The 16,113-nt window shown below is 56.4% G+C and overlaps 1 protein-coding gene across 3 annotated transcripts in view; it reads right to left on the reverse strand.

Annotated features, from left to right (window-relative positions):
* LOC132836107 (EH domain-binding protein 1-like) overlaps window positions 1–15,722 on the reverse strand; it is a 91,180-nt gene extending 75,458 nt beyond the window's left edge. For 2 of the 3 annotated variants that reach the window (XM_060855380.1, XM_060855378.1), the window contains exon 1: window positions 15,371–15,721. In XM_060855380.1, coding sequence (XP_060711363.1) covers window positions 15,371–15,474 — 104 coding nt within the window. In that variant the 5' untranslated portion in view covers window positions 15,475–15,721. Of the gene's footprint in view, window positions 1–15,370 lie in introns of all 3 variants that reach the window. The other variant, XM_060855381.1, reaches the window with a different exon arrangement.
* Between the last annotated feature and the right edge of the window lie 391 nt (window positions 15,723–16,113).

Genomic DNA, 16,113 nt, shown 5'->3' on the forward strand with positions numbered 1-16,113 from the left:
CCCTACCCTGTACAGCCCTGGGCACTATGGGACAATTTAGCACAGCCAATCCACCCTAACCTGCACATCCCTGGGCACTATGGGACAATTTAGCACGGCCAATCCACCCTAACCTGCACATCCCTGGGCACTATGGGACAATTTAGCACGGCCAATCCACCCTAATCTGCACATCCCTGGACAGTATGGGACAATTTAGCACGGCCAATCCACCCTAACCTGCACATCCCTGGGCACTATGGGACAATTTAGCACAGCCAATCCACCCTAACCTGCACATCCCTGGGCACTATGGGACAATTTAGCACAGCCAATCCACCCTAACCTGCACATCCCTGGGCACTATGGGGCAATTTAGCTGGAATTCCTCAGCGGTTCTGGAGCAGCCTTTGGTGAGGGAAATCTGAGTTTGCGTTTCAGGTTGAGTGATGCTCCCTCCGAGTTAGCCATATCTCTCCATGTAGCTCATCCCCTCCGAACCAGGCAACATCCTGATTATAGCGTTTCTGTCCCCTCTCGGATTTTCACAACAGATTTTACCGATACGCAGGTCGGACCAGGTTTTCCCAATGGCCACGTTTGACTGGCTTTCCCGTTCTGGGCAACCGTCCGAAAGGACTCCCAAACACTTTCTCCGTGACTTGGTAATCTTTGGCATCGTTGCCATGAGCCGTGAAGCTGCCTCTGTGCTCCAGTCAAACTGAAAACAAAGCCTGATGTTCACTTTCTCTTTCATTAATTGGGTGAGGTGCTGGAAATTGTGAAACGTTGTCAAGTGGTTAGAGGCATTGACTCACCCACCCACGGTGCTGTTGAGGGTTCAGTACTGGCCCCAAGGCATTAAGGGAAGAACTCGCACTCACTGTCGCCAAGACTAACCATTCTCGCTGACACAGCCACTCAGAACCCGGAGATAAATACCTCACCTGAAGGACCTCAGCAAGACCTGCCCCACACCTCCACTACTTGCCTTTAAACAACCCGCCAACCTCAAACAGATCATTGTTCGTAGCAAACTGCCCGGCTCTCAGGACAACTCCACACAACCCTGTCACGGTGGACGCTGCAAGACGTGTCAGATTGTGGACATAGATACCACTATTACGCGTGGGAACACCTCCCACCCTGTACATGGCTGGTACTCATGTGACTCAGCCAACGTTGTCTATCTTATATGTTGCAGGCAAGGATGCCCGGAGGCATGGTACATTGGGGAAACCGAGCAAAGGCTACGACAACGGATGAATGGGCACCGCACAACAATCAACAGACAGGAGGGTTCTCTCCCAGTTGGGGAACACTTCAGTGCTCCAAGACATTCAACCTCGGACCTTCGGGTGACCATCCTCCAAGGTGGACTTCAGGACAGGCAGCAGAGGAAAGTGGCCGAGCAGAGGCTGATAGCTAAGTTCGGTACCCATAGGGTACCTTGGGTTCATGTCACATTACAGGTGATCACCATTGCACCACACACACACACGCACACACTCTCACATACACACGGACACAGGTACACACAGATGCGCACACAGACACCCCCCACACACCCTTATAGACACACACACTCCCACACTCACACATGCACCCCCTCACAGACTCATCACACACACACACACACACACCTATTTTGTGGGATGAATTTGTACTTGCAGAGTTACGTTCCACTTTGCTCAAAAACTGCACACATTCATGTAGAACTCTGAGCTCAAACACTGCAGGAATTTATGTAAAACTTTGTTATCTCACTTTTTAGATTAGAATCAATCTAAACATCAGGTCATAGACAGGGAACACAGGGGGCTAACACCTTCAACATATTGTCTAGCTATCACCATTGTTAACAGCTAACCCGAGAATGCAACTTTAAAAAGAAGGGTTTTGTGATTTACACATGAAAGAAGTGAAACTATCACTGTATTCTAACAGATGAAAGGCTTAACAGACAATCAATCTTTCAATGTATAATTTCAGTTACATCACACTGCAAATTTATGCTATAAATTATGTTTTAGCATCGAGCCCTCCACAATCACCTGATGAAGGAGTGTTGCTCCAAAAGCTAGTGTGCTTCCAATTAAACCTGTTGGACTATAACCTGGTGCTGTGTGATTTTTAACTGTGTACACCCCAATCCAACACCGGTCTCTCCAAACCATCACCTGAAGGACCCTGCATTCACTGCGGTGCTCCTTCAGCGCTATCCTCTGTCAGTGCGGCACTCCCTCAGTACTGACCCTCCGACAGTAGGGCACTCCCTCAGTACTGACCCTCCGACAGTAGGGCACTCCCTCAGTACTGATCCTCCAACAGTGCGGCACTCCCTCAGTACTGACCCACCAACAGTGCGGCACTCCCTCAGCACTGACCCACCAACAGTGCGGCACTCCCTCAGTACTGACTCTCCGACAGTGCCCGCTCCCTCAGTACTGACCCTCCGACAGTGCGGCACTCCCTCAGCACTCACCCTCCCACAGTGCAGCACTCCCTCAGTACTGACCCTCTGAACAGCGCGGGTCTCCCTGGGGTACAGAGGAAGAGAAAGCAAGGGACTGAAAGACAGGTGAAGAGACGGATGGGGAGAGAGAGAGTGGGACGAGGGGGTGGAGTGGGATGGACAGAACAGGATGGCAGTGTGGGGAAAACAGAGGAAGGGAGAGAGAGAGAGAGCGCGCATTTTGGACAGGCGACAGCTGGAATGATATCGCACTTGACAAACAATTAACCTTCGACAGATTAAAGCTGCCAACCCACTTGTACATTGCCCTTTGTTGAGTTATGGCTCCTTGTCTTCTCAAGTGATTGCTACAACCATCTCTCTCTCTCTCTCTGGGGCTATGGGGCATTCAGCTCATCACTCACAGAGAGAAGTGGTGAGGGGGGTGGCTGGGGGATTATGCCACTGGCACTCTCGAACTCTGACCCCTGGGAAAACCATCTAGCAGCTCCGGGGAGCGATTCCCAGAATCTCATACTGTAGGGACACCTTCCCGGCTGGAAAAACAACTCTCTCCGTTTTCTTTTGGAAATGTTAAGGTCAGGTCGGGTTGGGGGAGCGATCTCTCCCTCTCTCTCCGACATGTGACGTTTGCGGAGTGTTGCGGCAGAGATGGGGCTAGGGGTGGGGGGGTGTGGGGTGTGCGCTGATGTTAAATCCCAGCCGTGAGGAAGTGGGGGGAAGGGGGTGTTGCGGGTTTGGCGCGGGGTCAATGTTCTCTCCATCACCCCCGCTCCTCCTCCGCCACCCACCTCCCTCCTCAGCGAGGGGAAGGAGCTGGTGTCGATCTGAACGTACGCTTTCGTAACGCGGGAGAACAGGTGTGCGCACAGCAAGATCCCACCAACCCACGCCACGCGCGAGAAACCCAGGACATCGAGACCATCAGGCCCTTCAGCCCATCCAGCCTGTGTTGACCCATGGGGGCATTTCAAGGCTGGAATACCCTTTGCCTCTGCACTGTCTGTGTCTCGCTGTCCCCCCGCCCAGAGTCCCCCCAGTGTGGAAGCAGGCTGTTTGGCCGATCGGGTCAAAACTGTCCCTCTGAAATGGCCAGTCCACCCTAACCTGCACAGCCCTGGGCACTATGGGACAATTTAGCACAGCCAATCCATCCTAACCTGCACATCCCTGGACACTATGGGACAATTTAGCACGGCCAATCCACCCTAACCTGCACATCCCTGGGCACTATGGGACAATTTAGCACGGCCAATCCACCCTAACCTGCACATCCCTGGGCACTATGGGACAATTTAGCACGGCCAATCCACCCTAACCTGCACATCCCTAGACACTATGGGACAATTTAGCACGGCCAATCAATCCTAACCTGCACATCCCTGGGCACTACGGGACAATTTATCACGGCCAATCCACCCTAACCTGCACACCCCTGGGCACAACGGGACAATTTAGCACGACCAATCCACCCTAACCTGCACATCCCTGGACACTATGGGACAATTTAGCACGGCCAATCAATCCTAATCTGCACATCACCGGACACTATGGGACAATTTAGCACGGCCAATCCACCCTAACCTGCACATCCCTGGGCACTATGGGACAATTTAGCACGGCCAATCCACCCTAACCTGCACATCCCTGGACATTATGGGACAATTTAGCACGGCCAATCCACCCTAACCTGCACATCCCTGGGCACTATGGGACAATTTAGCACGGCCAATCCACCCTAACCTGCACATCCCTGGACATTATGGGACAATTTAGCACAGCCAATCCACCCTAACCTGCACATCCCTGGGCACTGTGGGACAATTTAGCACAGCCAATCCACCCTAACCTGCACATCCCTGGGCACTATGGGACAATTTAGCACGGCCAATCCACCCTAACCTGCACATCCCTGGGCACTGTGGGACAATTTAGCACGGCCAATCCACCCTAACCTGCACATCCCTGGACATTATGGGACAATTTAGCACAGCCAATCCACCCTAACCTGCACATCCCTGGGCACTGTGGGACAATTTAGCACAGCCAATCCACCCTAACCTGCACATCCCTGGGCACTATGGGACAATTTAGCACGGCCTATCCACCCTAACCTGCACATCCCTGGGCACTATGGGACAATTTAGCACGGCCAATCCACCCTAACCTGCACATCCCTGGGCACTATGGGACAATTTAGCACGGCCAATCCACCCTAACCTGCACATCCCTGAGCACTGTGGGACAATTTAGCACGGCCTATCCACCCTAACCTGCACATCCCTGGGCACTATGGGACAATTTAGCACGGCCAATCCACCCTAACCTGCACATCCCTGGGCACTATGGGACAATTTAGTATGGCCAATCCACCCTAACCTGCACATCCCTGAGCACTATGGGACAATTTAGCTGGAATTCCTCAGCGGTTCTGGAGCAGCCTCTGGTGAGGGAAATCTGAGTTTGCGTTTCAGGTTGAGTGATGCTCCCTCCGAGTTAGTCATATCTCTCCATGTAGCTCATCCCCTCCGAACCAGGCAACATCCTGATTATAGCGTTTCTGTCCCCTCTCGGATTTTCACAACAGATTTTACCGATACGCAGGTCGGACCAGGTTTTCCCAATGGCCACGTTTGACTGGCTTTCCCGTTCTGGGCAACCGTCCGAAAGGACTCCCAAACACTTTCTCCGTGATTTGGTAATCCTTGGCATCGTTGCCACGAGCCGGGAAGGCAACTCTGTGCTCCAGTCAAACTGAAAACAAAGCCTGATGTTCACTTTCTCTCTCAGTGACTGGGGTGAGGGGCTGGAAATTGTGAAACGTTGTCAAGTGGTTAGAGGCATTGACTCACCCACCCACGGTGCTGTTGAGCGTTCAGTACTGGCCCCAAGGCATTAAGGGAAGAACTCACACTCACTGTCGCCAAGATCAACCATTCTTGCTGACACAGCCACTCAGAACCCGGAGATAAATACCTCACCTGAAGGACCCTGCATTCACTGCGGCACTCCTTCAGTGCTGACCCTCCGACAGTGTGGCACTCCCTCAGTACTGACTCTCCGACAGTGCGGCACTCCCTCAGTACTGACTCTCCGACAGTGCGGCACTCTCTCAGAGCTGACCCTCCAACAGTGCGGCATTCCCTCAGCGCTGACCCTCCGATACTGCGGCACTCCCTCTGTACTGACCCTCTGACAATGTGGCACTCCCTCAGTACTGTCCCTCTGACAGTGCGGCACTCCCTCAGTACTGACCCTCCGACAGTGCTATACTCCCTCAGTCCTGACCCTCCGACAGTGCTATACTCCCTCAGTCCTGACGCTCCGACAGTGCGGCACTCCCTCAGTACTGACCCTCTGACAGTGCAACACTCCCTCAGCACTGACCCTGTGACAGTGCGGCACTCCTTCAATACTGACCCTCCGACAGCGCGGCACTCCCTCAATATTGACCCTCCGACAGTGCGTTGTGTCTAACTGAGCACATTCCTATATGAATGAGGTAGTGCTGGCTCAGAGGGTAGGTTGGCCTAATGTTCTCTCCCAATCCTGCCTTCCACCTCTGGAAGTGATTTCGGATCGCAGGACTGGGATGAAAAGAGAAGTAACACAGAGACGCAGAATCCCAGTGAGATCATCTGATCGTTGGCAGCGTTCCCTCAGTTGGCCTGTTTTGGTCACTTGGCCTTTGTCTGAATCAGTGGGGAATTTGTGAAATGTAAACTCAGAACCAGTGCCTGCTCAATTCCCTTTCTGCTCCAGCTCAGTTATTCCTGTTTCTCAGCCTGGGAAGCGAGCGGATCCCAGCCAGCCTGAAATCCCAGGCCTAATGCTCCCTCCCCATCCCCTGGCAAACTGGGTTGTGATCTTTATGTGTGCCTGATCAGCTGCATTGGCGCTTCCTCCATCGCAAAACAAATTTACGGCGCTTCCCCACCAGCGAAATGGTAAAAGACGCTACATAAATGCAATTCCTCCCTCCCAAGTTCTTTTCACAACAAGACAGTGCAATTGGCAGGATGGTGGGTTGACTAGATGGTCACCCAGCCCAGAGGAGTGGCCCAGGACTGGGATCCAAGCCGGTGAAACACCACCTCGTCAGGCCATCCCATCTGGTGTCTCCCTGGATACGGGGCCTACCCGATTCAGTCACCCCTTCGGACCGAAGGAGGAGGAACAGAGCGCCTGCATAATCTCCCACAAGGCAACTGATGTCCCAAGTTGACGTCACTGCCAAACAGAGGGCTAGCGAAGGGGTCGTCATGCAGGAAATCGGCAGCCATTTTGTGAACAGCAAGCTCTCACTGACCGACCCCTTCCTCACACGTGGCGGCACAGTGGGAGGCCTGTTAATCAGGGAGGCCCTGCAGCCAGAGAAGAAGCCCCCAAGCAGCCAGTGGTCAGAGGGGAAGCTCAGGGCCTCGTCTGCAGGTTCCGTCGTAATAGGAGGGCCGGGTGATAATGAGGGAGGAGGAGACCTGAGGGCCTAGTGAATGGAGGGAAGCCTGAGGGTCCAGTGATAATGGAGGGTGGCCTAAGGTCCCAGCAATAATGGAAGAATGTGTGAGGGCCCAGTGATAACAGAGGGAGGCCTGAGGGCCCAGTGATAACAAAGGGAGGACTGAGGGCCAAGTGATAACAAAGGGAGGCCTGAGGGCCCAGTGATAGCAGAGGGAGGACTGAGGGCCCAGTGATAGCAGAGGAAGGACTGAGGGCCCAGTGATAATGGAGGGAGGTCTGAGGGCCCAGTGATAACAAAGGGAGGACTGAGGGCCCAGTGATAATGGAGGGAGGTCTGAGGGCCCAGTGATAACAAAGGGAGGACTGACGGCCCAGTGATAACAGAGTGAGGACTGAGGGCCCAGTGATAACAGAGGGAGGCCTGAGGGCCCAGTGACAACAAAGGGAGGACTGACGGCCCAGTGATAACAGAGGGAGGACTGACGGCCCAGTGATAATGGAGGGAGACCTGAGGGCTCAATGATAACAAAGGGAGGACTGAGGGCTCAATGATAATGGAGGGAGGACTGAGGGCCCAGTGATAACAAAGGGAGGACTGAGGGCCCAATGATAACAAAGGGAGGCCTGAGGGCTCAATGATAATGGAGGGAGGACTGAGGGCCCAGTGATAACAAAGGGAGGACTGAGGGCCCAATGATAACAAAAGGAGGCCTGAGGGCTCAATGATAATGGAGGGAGGACTGAGGGCCCAATGATAACAAAGGGAGGACTGAGGGCTCAATGATAATGGAGGGAGGACTGAGGGCCCAGTGATAACAAAGGGAGGACTGAGGGCTCAATGATAATGGAGGGAGGACTGAGGGCCCAGTGATAACAAAGGGAGGACTGAGGGCCCAATGATAATGGAGGGAGGACTGAGGGCCCAGTGATAACAAAGGGAGGACTGAGGGCCCAATGATAACAAAGGGAGGCCTGAGGGCTCAATGATAATGGAGGGAGGACTGAGGGCCCAGTGATAACAAAGGGAGGACTGAGGGCCCAATGATAACAAAGGGAGGCCTGAGGGCTCAATGATAATGGAGGGAGGACTGAGGGCCCAATGATAACAAAGGGAGGACTGAGGGCTCAATGATAATGGAGGGAGGACTGAGGGCCCAGTGATAACAAAGGGAGGACTGAGGGCTCAATGATAATGGAGGGAGGACTGAGGGCCCAGTGATAACAAAGGGAGGACTGAGGGCCCAATGATAACAAAGGGAGGCCTGAGGGCCCAGTGATAACGGAGGGAGGCCTGAGGGCCCAGTGATAATGGAGGGAGGCCTGAGGGCCCAGTGATAACAAAGGGAGGACTGAGGGCCCAGTGATAACAGTGGGAGGTCTGAGGGCCCAGTGATAACAGTGGGAGGTCTGAGGGCCCAGTGATAATGGAAGGAGGTCTGAGGGCCCAGTGATAACAAAGGGAGGACTGAGGGCCAAGTGATAACAAAGGGAGGACTGAGGGCCCAGTGATAACAGAGGGAGGACTGAGGGCCCAGTGATAACAGAGGGAGGTCTGAGGGCCCAGTGATAACAGAGGGAGGTCTGAGGGCCCAGTGATAATGGAAGGAGGTCTGAGGGCCCAGTGATAACAAAGGGAGGACTGAGGGCCAAGTGATAACAAAGGGAGGACTGAGGGCCCAGTGATAACAGAGGGAGGACTTAGGGCCCAGTGATAATGGAAGGAGGTCTGAGGGCCCAGTGATAACAAAGGGAGGACTGAAGGCCCAGTGATAACAAAGGGAGGACTGAGGGCCAAGTGATAACAAAGGGAGGCATGAGGGCCCAGTGATAACAGAGGGAGGCATGAGGGCCCAGTGATAACAGAGGGAGGTCTGAGGGCCCAGTGATAATGGAAGGAGGTCTGAGGGCCCAGTGATAACGGAGGGAGGTCTGAGGGCCCAGTGATAATGGAAGGAGGTCTGAGGGCCCAGTGATAATGGAAGGAGGTCTGAGGGCCCAGTGATAACAAAGGGAGGACTGAGGGCCAAGTGATAACAAAGGGAGGCATGAGGGCCCAGTGATAGCAGAGGGAGGTCTGAGGGCCCAGTGATAAAGGAAGGAGGTCTGAGGGCCCAGTGATAACAAAGGGAGGACTGAGGGCCCAGTGATAACAGAGGGAGGACTGAGGGCTCAATGATAATGGAGGGAGGACTGAGGGCCCAGTGATAACAAAGGGAGGACTGAGGGCCCAGTGATAATGGAGGGAGGACTGAGGGCCCAGTGATAACAAAGGGAGGCCTGAGGGCCCAGTGATAATGGAGGGAGGACTGAGGGCCCAGTGATAACAGAGGGAGGCATGAGGTCCCAGTGATAATGGAGGGAGGACTGAGGGCCCAGTGATAACAAAGGGAGGACTGAGAGCCCAGTGATAATGGAGGGAGGACAGAGGGCCCAGTGATAACAAAGGGAGGACTGAGGGCCCAGTGATAACAAAGGGAGGACTGAGGGCCCAGTGATAACAAAGGGAGGACTGAGGGCCCAATGATAACAGAGGGAGGACTGAGGGCCCAGTGATAACAAAGGGAAGACTGAGGGCCCAATGATATCAGAGTGAGGACTGAGGGCCCAGTGATAACAAAGGGAGGACTGAGGGCCCAATGATAACAAAGGGAGGACTGAGGGCCCAATGATAACAAAGGGAGGACTGAGTGCCCAATGATAACAGGGGGAGGACTAAGGGCCCAATGATAACAAAGGGAGGACTGAGGGCCCAGCGATAATGGATGGGACAATGAGGACCTGCAAAACACACGCAAAGCCTAAAACCCAGGAAGTGGTGAACTGAAGCAAGCTGTTCCAATCCCACTTCCCCACTGGCCAGCTTCTGCTTGTTAATCAACAGTTTCTCAATTCCCCTTTTCCCTGGGAGGTTGAAGCCTCCTTGTTTTCGTCAACCACTTCTGAAGGACATCTGAGGTACAACACTGACTGTAACCAGCACACACTGTCCCTGAAAGGGACAGCGAGAGGATTGTTAGGTAGAGAATGCGAGAAACCTCCGATTGCTTGCCATCCTGTTTCACTCAGCATCAGGATTTGGAAATACCTGACAATCCGTTAGACCCACAGATGGTGACCATACCCAGCAAAGTCTCAGTCAATAATCAGCCCACCATCCTCTCAAAGAAAGCACCATTCTCATTCCTCGCTGTGCAACGTCACTGTCCTCCCCGTCAAACACTCCCCAGGACAGGGACAGCACAGGGTTAGATACAGTGTAAAGCTCCCTCTACACTGTCCCCCATCAAACACTCCCCAGGACAGGGACAGCACGGGGTTAGATACAGAGTAAAGCTCCCTCTACACTGTCCCCCATCAAACACTCCCCAGGACAGGGACAGCACGGGGTTAGATACAGAGTAAAGCTCCCTCTACACTCCCTCCATCAAACACTCCCCAGGACAGGGACAGCACGGGGTTAGATACAGAGTACAGTTCCCTCTACACTGTACCCCCATCAAACACTCCCAGGACTGGGACAGTATGGGGTTAGATACAGAATAAAGCTCCCTCTACACTGTCCTCCTTCAAACACTCCCCAGGGCAGAGTCAGCACGGGGTTAGATACAGAGTAAAGCTCCCTCTACACTGTTCCCCATCACACACTCCCCAGAACAGGGACAGCACGGGTTTGGTAATGAGTAAAGCTCTCTCTACACTGTCCCCCATCAAACACTCCCCAGAACAGGGACAACACGGGGTTAGATACAGAGTAAAGCTCTCTCTACACTGTCCCCCATCAAACACTCCCCAGAACAGGGACAGCACAGGGTTAGATACAGAGTAAAGCTCCCTCTACACTGTCCCCCCATCAAACACTCCCCAGGACAGGGACAGCACGGGGTTAGATACAGAGTAAAGTTCCCTCTACACTGTACCCCCATCAAACACTCCCAGGACTGGGACAGTATGGGGTTAGATACAGAGTAAAGCTCCCTCTACACTGTCCCCCATCAAACACTCCCCAGGGCAGAGTCAGCACGGGGTTAGATACAGAGTAAAGCTTCCTCTACACAGCCCAACATGAATTGTAAACTCAACAAGCCAGTTCCCTCACACCCCAAGCTGTTGGGGCCAGAGGAGTGGTAGGTGGGCGAGGGGTGAGGTTGTGGCGAGCGGACAAGGCTGGTTGGGGTGGGATTGGAGTGACGTCGGCTTTGGCCAGAGCATGGCCGTGGCGGGGAAGGGGCATCCAGTCAGGGGGGAGGTGGGGAACCATCAGTGTGTCGGAGTCGGGGGGGCCGGTCCAACACCCTACTGCTAAGAGGCAGGCTCGTGAAGCTCCTGCAGTCGATCAGCCAGTGAGCGGCACCGCTGGAGAACAAGAAGCGAGCTGCCCTGATAAACCCCTTTCCCAACACCACCCCAGACGAGCACAGCCTGGGGAGGGGTAACACATCTACCCCTATCTCTCTCTCTCTCACACACTATGAAAGCATTTACACAGAGGCAGGGACTGACAGTGCAGGGGGGGTGCGGGGGGGGTGGGGACTGACAGTGCAGGGGTGTGTGTGGGGGTAGGGACTGACAGTGCAGGGGGGTGTGTTGGGGTAGGGACTGACAGTGCAGGGGGGTGTGTGGGGGGGCAGGGTATGACAGTGCAGGGGTGTGTGTGGGGGGTAGGGACTGACAGTGCAGGGGGGGTGTGTGTGGTGGTAGGGACTGACAGTGCAGAGGGGGGTGTGTGGGGGGGTGGGGACTGACAGTGCAGGGGGGTGTGGGGGGGGTAGGGACTGACAGTGCAGGGGGGTGTGTGGGGGCAGGGACTGACAGTGCAGGGGTGTGTGGGGGGGGGTAGGGACTGACAGTGCAGGGGGGTGTGGGGGGGTTAGGGACTGACAGTGCAGGGGGGTGTGGGGGGGGTAGGGACTGACAGTGCAGGGGGGTGTGGGGGGGGTAGGGACTGAAAGTGCAGGGGGGTGTGTGGGGGGGTAGGGACTGACAGTGCAGGGGGGTGTGGGGGGGGTAGGGACTGACAGTGCAGGGGTGTGTGTGGGGGGGTAGGGACTGACAGTGCAGGGGGGTGTGTGGGGGGGTAGGGACTGACAGTGCAGGGGTGTGTGGGGGGGGTTAGGGACTGACAGTGCAGGGGGGTGTGTGTGGGGGGTAGGGACTGACAGTGCAGGGGGGTGTGGGGGGGGTTAGGGACTGACAGTGCAGGGGGGTGTGTGGGGGCAGGGTATGACAGTGCAGGGGGGGTGCGTGTGGGGGTAGGGACTGACAGTGCAGGGGGGTGTGTGTGGGGGTAGGGACTGACAGTGCAGGGGTGTGTGTGGGGGGGTAGGGACTGACAGTGCAGGGGGGTGTGTGGGGGGGTAGGGACTGACAGTGCAGGGGGGTGTGGGGGGGTTAGGGACTGACAGTGCAGGGGTGTGTGTGTGGGGGGTAGGGACTGACAGTGGAGGGGTGTGTGTGGGGGGGGTAGGGACTGACAGTGCAGGGGTGTGTGTGGGGGGGTAGGGACTGACAGTGCAGGGGGGTGTGTGGGGGGGTAGGGACTGACAGTGCAGGGGGGTGTGGGGGGGTTAGGGACTGACAGTGCAGGGGTGTGTGTGTGGGGGGTAGGGACTGACAGTGCAGGGGGGTGTGGGGGGGGTTAGGGACTGACAGTGCAGGGGGGTGTGTGGGGGCAGGGTATGACAGTGCAGGGGGAGTGCGTGTGGGGGTAGGGACTGACAGTGCAGGGGGGTGTGTGTGGGGGTAGGGACTGACAGTGCAGGGGGGTGTGTGGGGGGGTAGGGACTGACAGTGCAGGGGTGTGTGTGTGGGGGTGGAGACTGACAGTGCAGGGGGGTGCGGGGGGTGGGGACTGACAGTGCAGGGGGGTGTGGGGGGGGTTAGGGACTGACAGTGCAGGGGGGTGTGTGGGGGCAGGGTATGACAGTGCAGGGGGAGTGCGTGTGGGGGTAGGGACTGACAGTGCAGGGGGGTGTGTGTGGGGGTAGGGACTGACAGTGCAGGGGGGTGTGTGTGGGGGGGTTAGGGACTGACAGTGCAGGGGGGTGTGTGTGGGGGGTAGGGACTGACAGTGCGGGGGGGTGTGGGGGGTGGTTAGGGACTGACAGTGCAGGGGGGTGTGTGGGGGCAGGGTATGACAGTGCAGGGGGGGTGTGTGTGGGGGTAGGGACTGACAGTGCAGGGGGGTGTGTGTGGGGGTAGGGACTGACAGTGCAGGGGGGTGTGAGGGTAGGGACTGACAGTGCAGGGGGGTGTGTGGGGGGGTAGGGACTGACAGTGCAGGGGGGTGTGTGTGGGGGTGGAGATTGACAGTGCAGGGGGGGTGCGGGGGTGGGGACTGACAGTGCAGAGGGGGGTGTGGGGGGGTAGGGACTGACAGTGCAGGGGGGGTGTGGTGGGGTCGGGACTGACAGTGCGGGGGGGTGTGTGTGGGGGTAGGGACTGACAGTGCAGGGGGGTGTGTGTGGGGTTAGGGACTGACAGTGCAGGGGGGTGTGTGTGGGGGGTAGGGACTGACAGTGCAGGGGGGTGTGGGGGGGTTAGGGACTGACAGTGCAGGGGGGTGTGTGGGGGCAGGGTATGACAGTGCAGGGGGGGTGCGTGTGGGGGTAGGGACTGACAGTGCAGGGGGGTGTGTGTGGGGGTAGGGACTGACAGTGCAGGGGGGTGTGTGGGGGGGGTAGGGACTGACAGTGCAGGGGGGTGTGTGTGGGGGTGGAGACTGACAGTGCAGGGGGGAGCGGGGGGTGGGGACTGACAGTGCAGGGGGTGTGTGGGGGGGGTAGGGACTGACAGTGCAGGGGGGTGTGTGGGGGGGGGTTAGGGACTGACAGTGCAGGGGTGTGTGTGGGGGGGGTAGGGACTGACAGTGCAGGGGGGTGTGGGGGGTGGTTAGGGACTGACAGTGCAGGGGGGTGTGTGGGGGCAGGGTATGACAGTGCAGGGGGGTGTGTGTGGGGGTAGGGACTGACAGTGCAGGGGGGTGTGTGTGGGGGTAGGGACTGACAGTGCAGGGGGGTGTGAGGGTAGGGACTGACAGTGCAGGGGGGTGTGTGGGGGGGTAGGGACTGACAGTGCAGGGGGGTGTGTGTGGGGGTGGAGATTGACAGTGCAGGGGGGGTGCGGGGGTGGGGACTGACAGTGCAGAGGGGGGTGTGGGGGGGTAGGGACTGACAGTGCAGGGGGGGTGTGGTGGGGTCGGGACTGACAGTGCAGGGGGGGTGTGTGTGGGGGTAGGGACTGACAGTGCAGGGGGGGTGTGGTGGGGTCGGGACTGACAGTGCAGGGGGGGTGTGTGTGGGGGTAGGGACTGACAGTGCAGGGGTGTGTGTGTGGGGTTAGGGACTGACAGTGCAGGGGGGTGTGTGGGGGCAGGGTATGACAGTGCAGGGGAGGTGCGTGTGGGGGTAGGGACTGAAAGTGCAGGGGGGTGTGTGGGGGGGTAGGGACTGACAGTGCAGGGGTGTGTGGGGGTGGTAGGGACTGAAAGTGCAGGGGGTGTGTGGGGGGGTAGGGACTGACAGTGCAGGGGGGTGTGGGGGGGGTAGGGACTGACAGTGCAGGGGGGTGTGGGGGGTTAGGGACTGACAGTGCAGGGGGGTGTGTGGGGGGTTAGGGACTGACAGTGCAGGGGGGTGTGTGGGGGGGGTAGGGACTGACAGTGCAGGGGGGTGTGGGGGGTTAGGGACTGACAGTGCAGGGGGGTGTGGGGGGGGGGTTAGGGACTGACAGTGCAGCGGGGGGGTGTATGTGGGGGGGTGAAATTTGAGATATTTTCCCTTCCAGCCTGCAGGTCGGGGAGCTGGTACATAGATAAGGATAGATGTGGGATTGCAGAGAGAGAGGGAGGGAGAAAAGGGGTGTTTTTGGAGAAGTGGAAGAGAGAAGGGGGGGTTTCAGGGAGTGGGGGGGAGAGAGAGGCAGACAGACAGACAGAAGGGGTTTTTTGGAGAAGTGGGAGAGGGGATTTTTGGAGGGGGGGGAGAGAAGTGGCTTTTTGGAGAAGGGGAAGAGCGAGAGAGAGAAGGGGTTATGGGGAGAGAGAGAGAGAGAGAGAAGGGTTTTTGGAGAGAGAGAGAGAGAAGGGGTTATGGGGGGAGAGAGAGAGAGAGAAGGGTTTTTGGAGAGAGAGAGAGAAGGGGTTATGGGGAGAGAGAGAGAGAGAGAAGGGTTTTTGGGGAGAGAGAGAGAAGGGGTTATGGGGAGAGAGAGAGAGAGAGAAGAGTTTTTGGGGAGAGAGAGAGAGAGATAAGGGTTCCTGGGAGGGAGAGAGAGAGAGAGAGAGACGGGGATATTGAGCTTGTGTCAAATGCTATAAAAAGAGAAAATCTCACTTCCTCAAACTTTGTGTCAAGCTCCCGGGCTGCAGCCACTCGCTGTTTCCTACAATATCCACCCCCTTCCCCCTCCCCAGCCGCGGACAGACAAACCCCTGAGAAAGAGAGAGAGGGTCCTCACCATTTCTGAGTGCATTCGATCACCAGCTCCTGGTAAGAGGCGACGAACTGAAACTTGGAAGCTCGCTTCCCCACGCGTTGGAGCCTCTTCCACACCGAGGTCATTTCTGCAGGAGTCGCCTTGGCTGGTAAATCCCTGAAGGTGTGGGGTTTACCCCCACCGGGGTGGGAGGGAGGGGAGACAGACAGAGGCAAAGAGTGTTACTTGCTCTCACCCCACCCCCAGGACACAGGAGAGCGGCAGACTGCCTAGAGAACTTCTCGCTGTGATCCAACACTGGCAACTGCACATTTTCAGGAAATGAAATTCTACATCGGCCTGCCTCCTGTCAGCTGTCAGTGCTCCTCCCTGTCAGTGTAAATACCCTCCCTGTCGCTGTAAATACCCTCCCTGTCGCTGTAAATACCCTCCCTGTCAGTGTATATACCCTCCCTGTCTGTGTACATACCCTCCCTGTCTGTGTAAATCACCTCCCTGTCTGTGTAAATCACCTCCCTGTCAGTGTACTTACCCTCCTTGTCAGTGTACATGCCCTCCCTGTCTGTGTACATACCCTCCCTGTCTGTGTAAATACCCTCCCTGTCTGTGTAAATACCCTCCTGTCAGTGTACTTACCCTCCCTGTCAGTGTACATACCCTCCCTGTTGGTATAAATACCCTCCCTGTCTGTGTACATACCCTCCCTGTCTGTGTACATACCCTCCCTGTCTGTGTACATACCCTCCCTGTCTGTGTACATACCC

This window comes from Hemiscyllium ocellatum, chromosome 46 (genome assembly GCF_020745735.1).
Source record: "Hemiscyllium ocellatum isolate sHemOce1 chromosome 46, sHemOce1.pat.X.cur, whole genome shotgun sequence".
Taxonomy (NCBI): Eukaryota; Metazoa; Chordata; class Chondrichthyes; order Orectolobiformes; family Hemiscylliidae; genus Hemiscyllium; species Hemiscyllium ocellatum.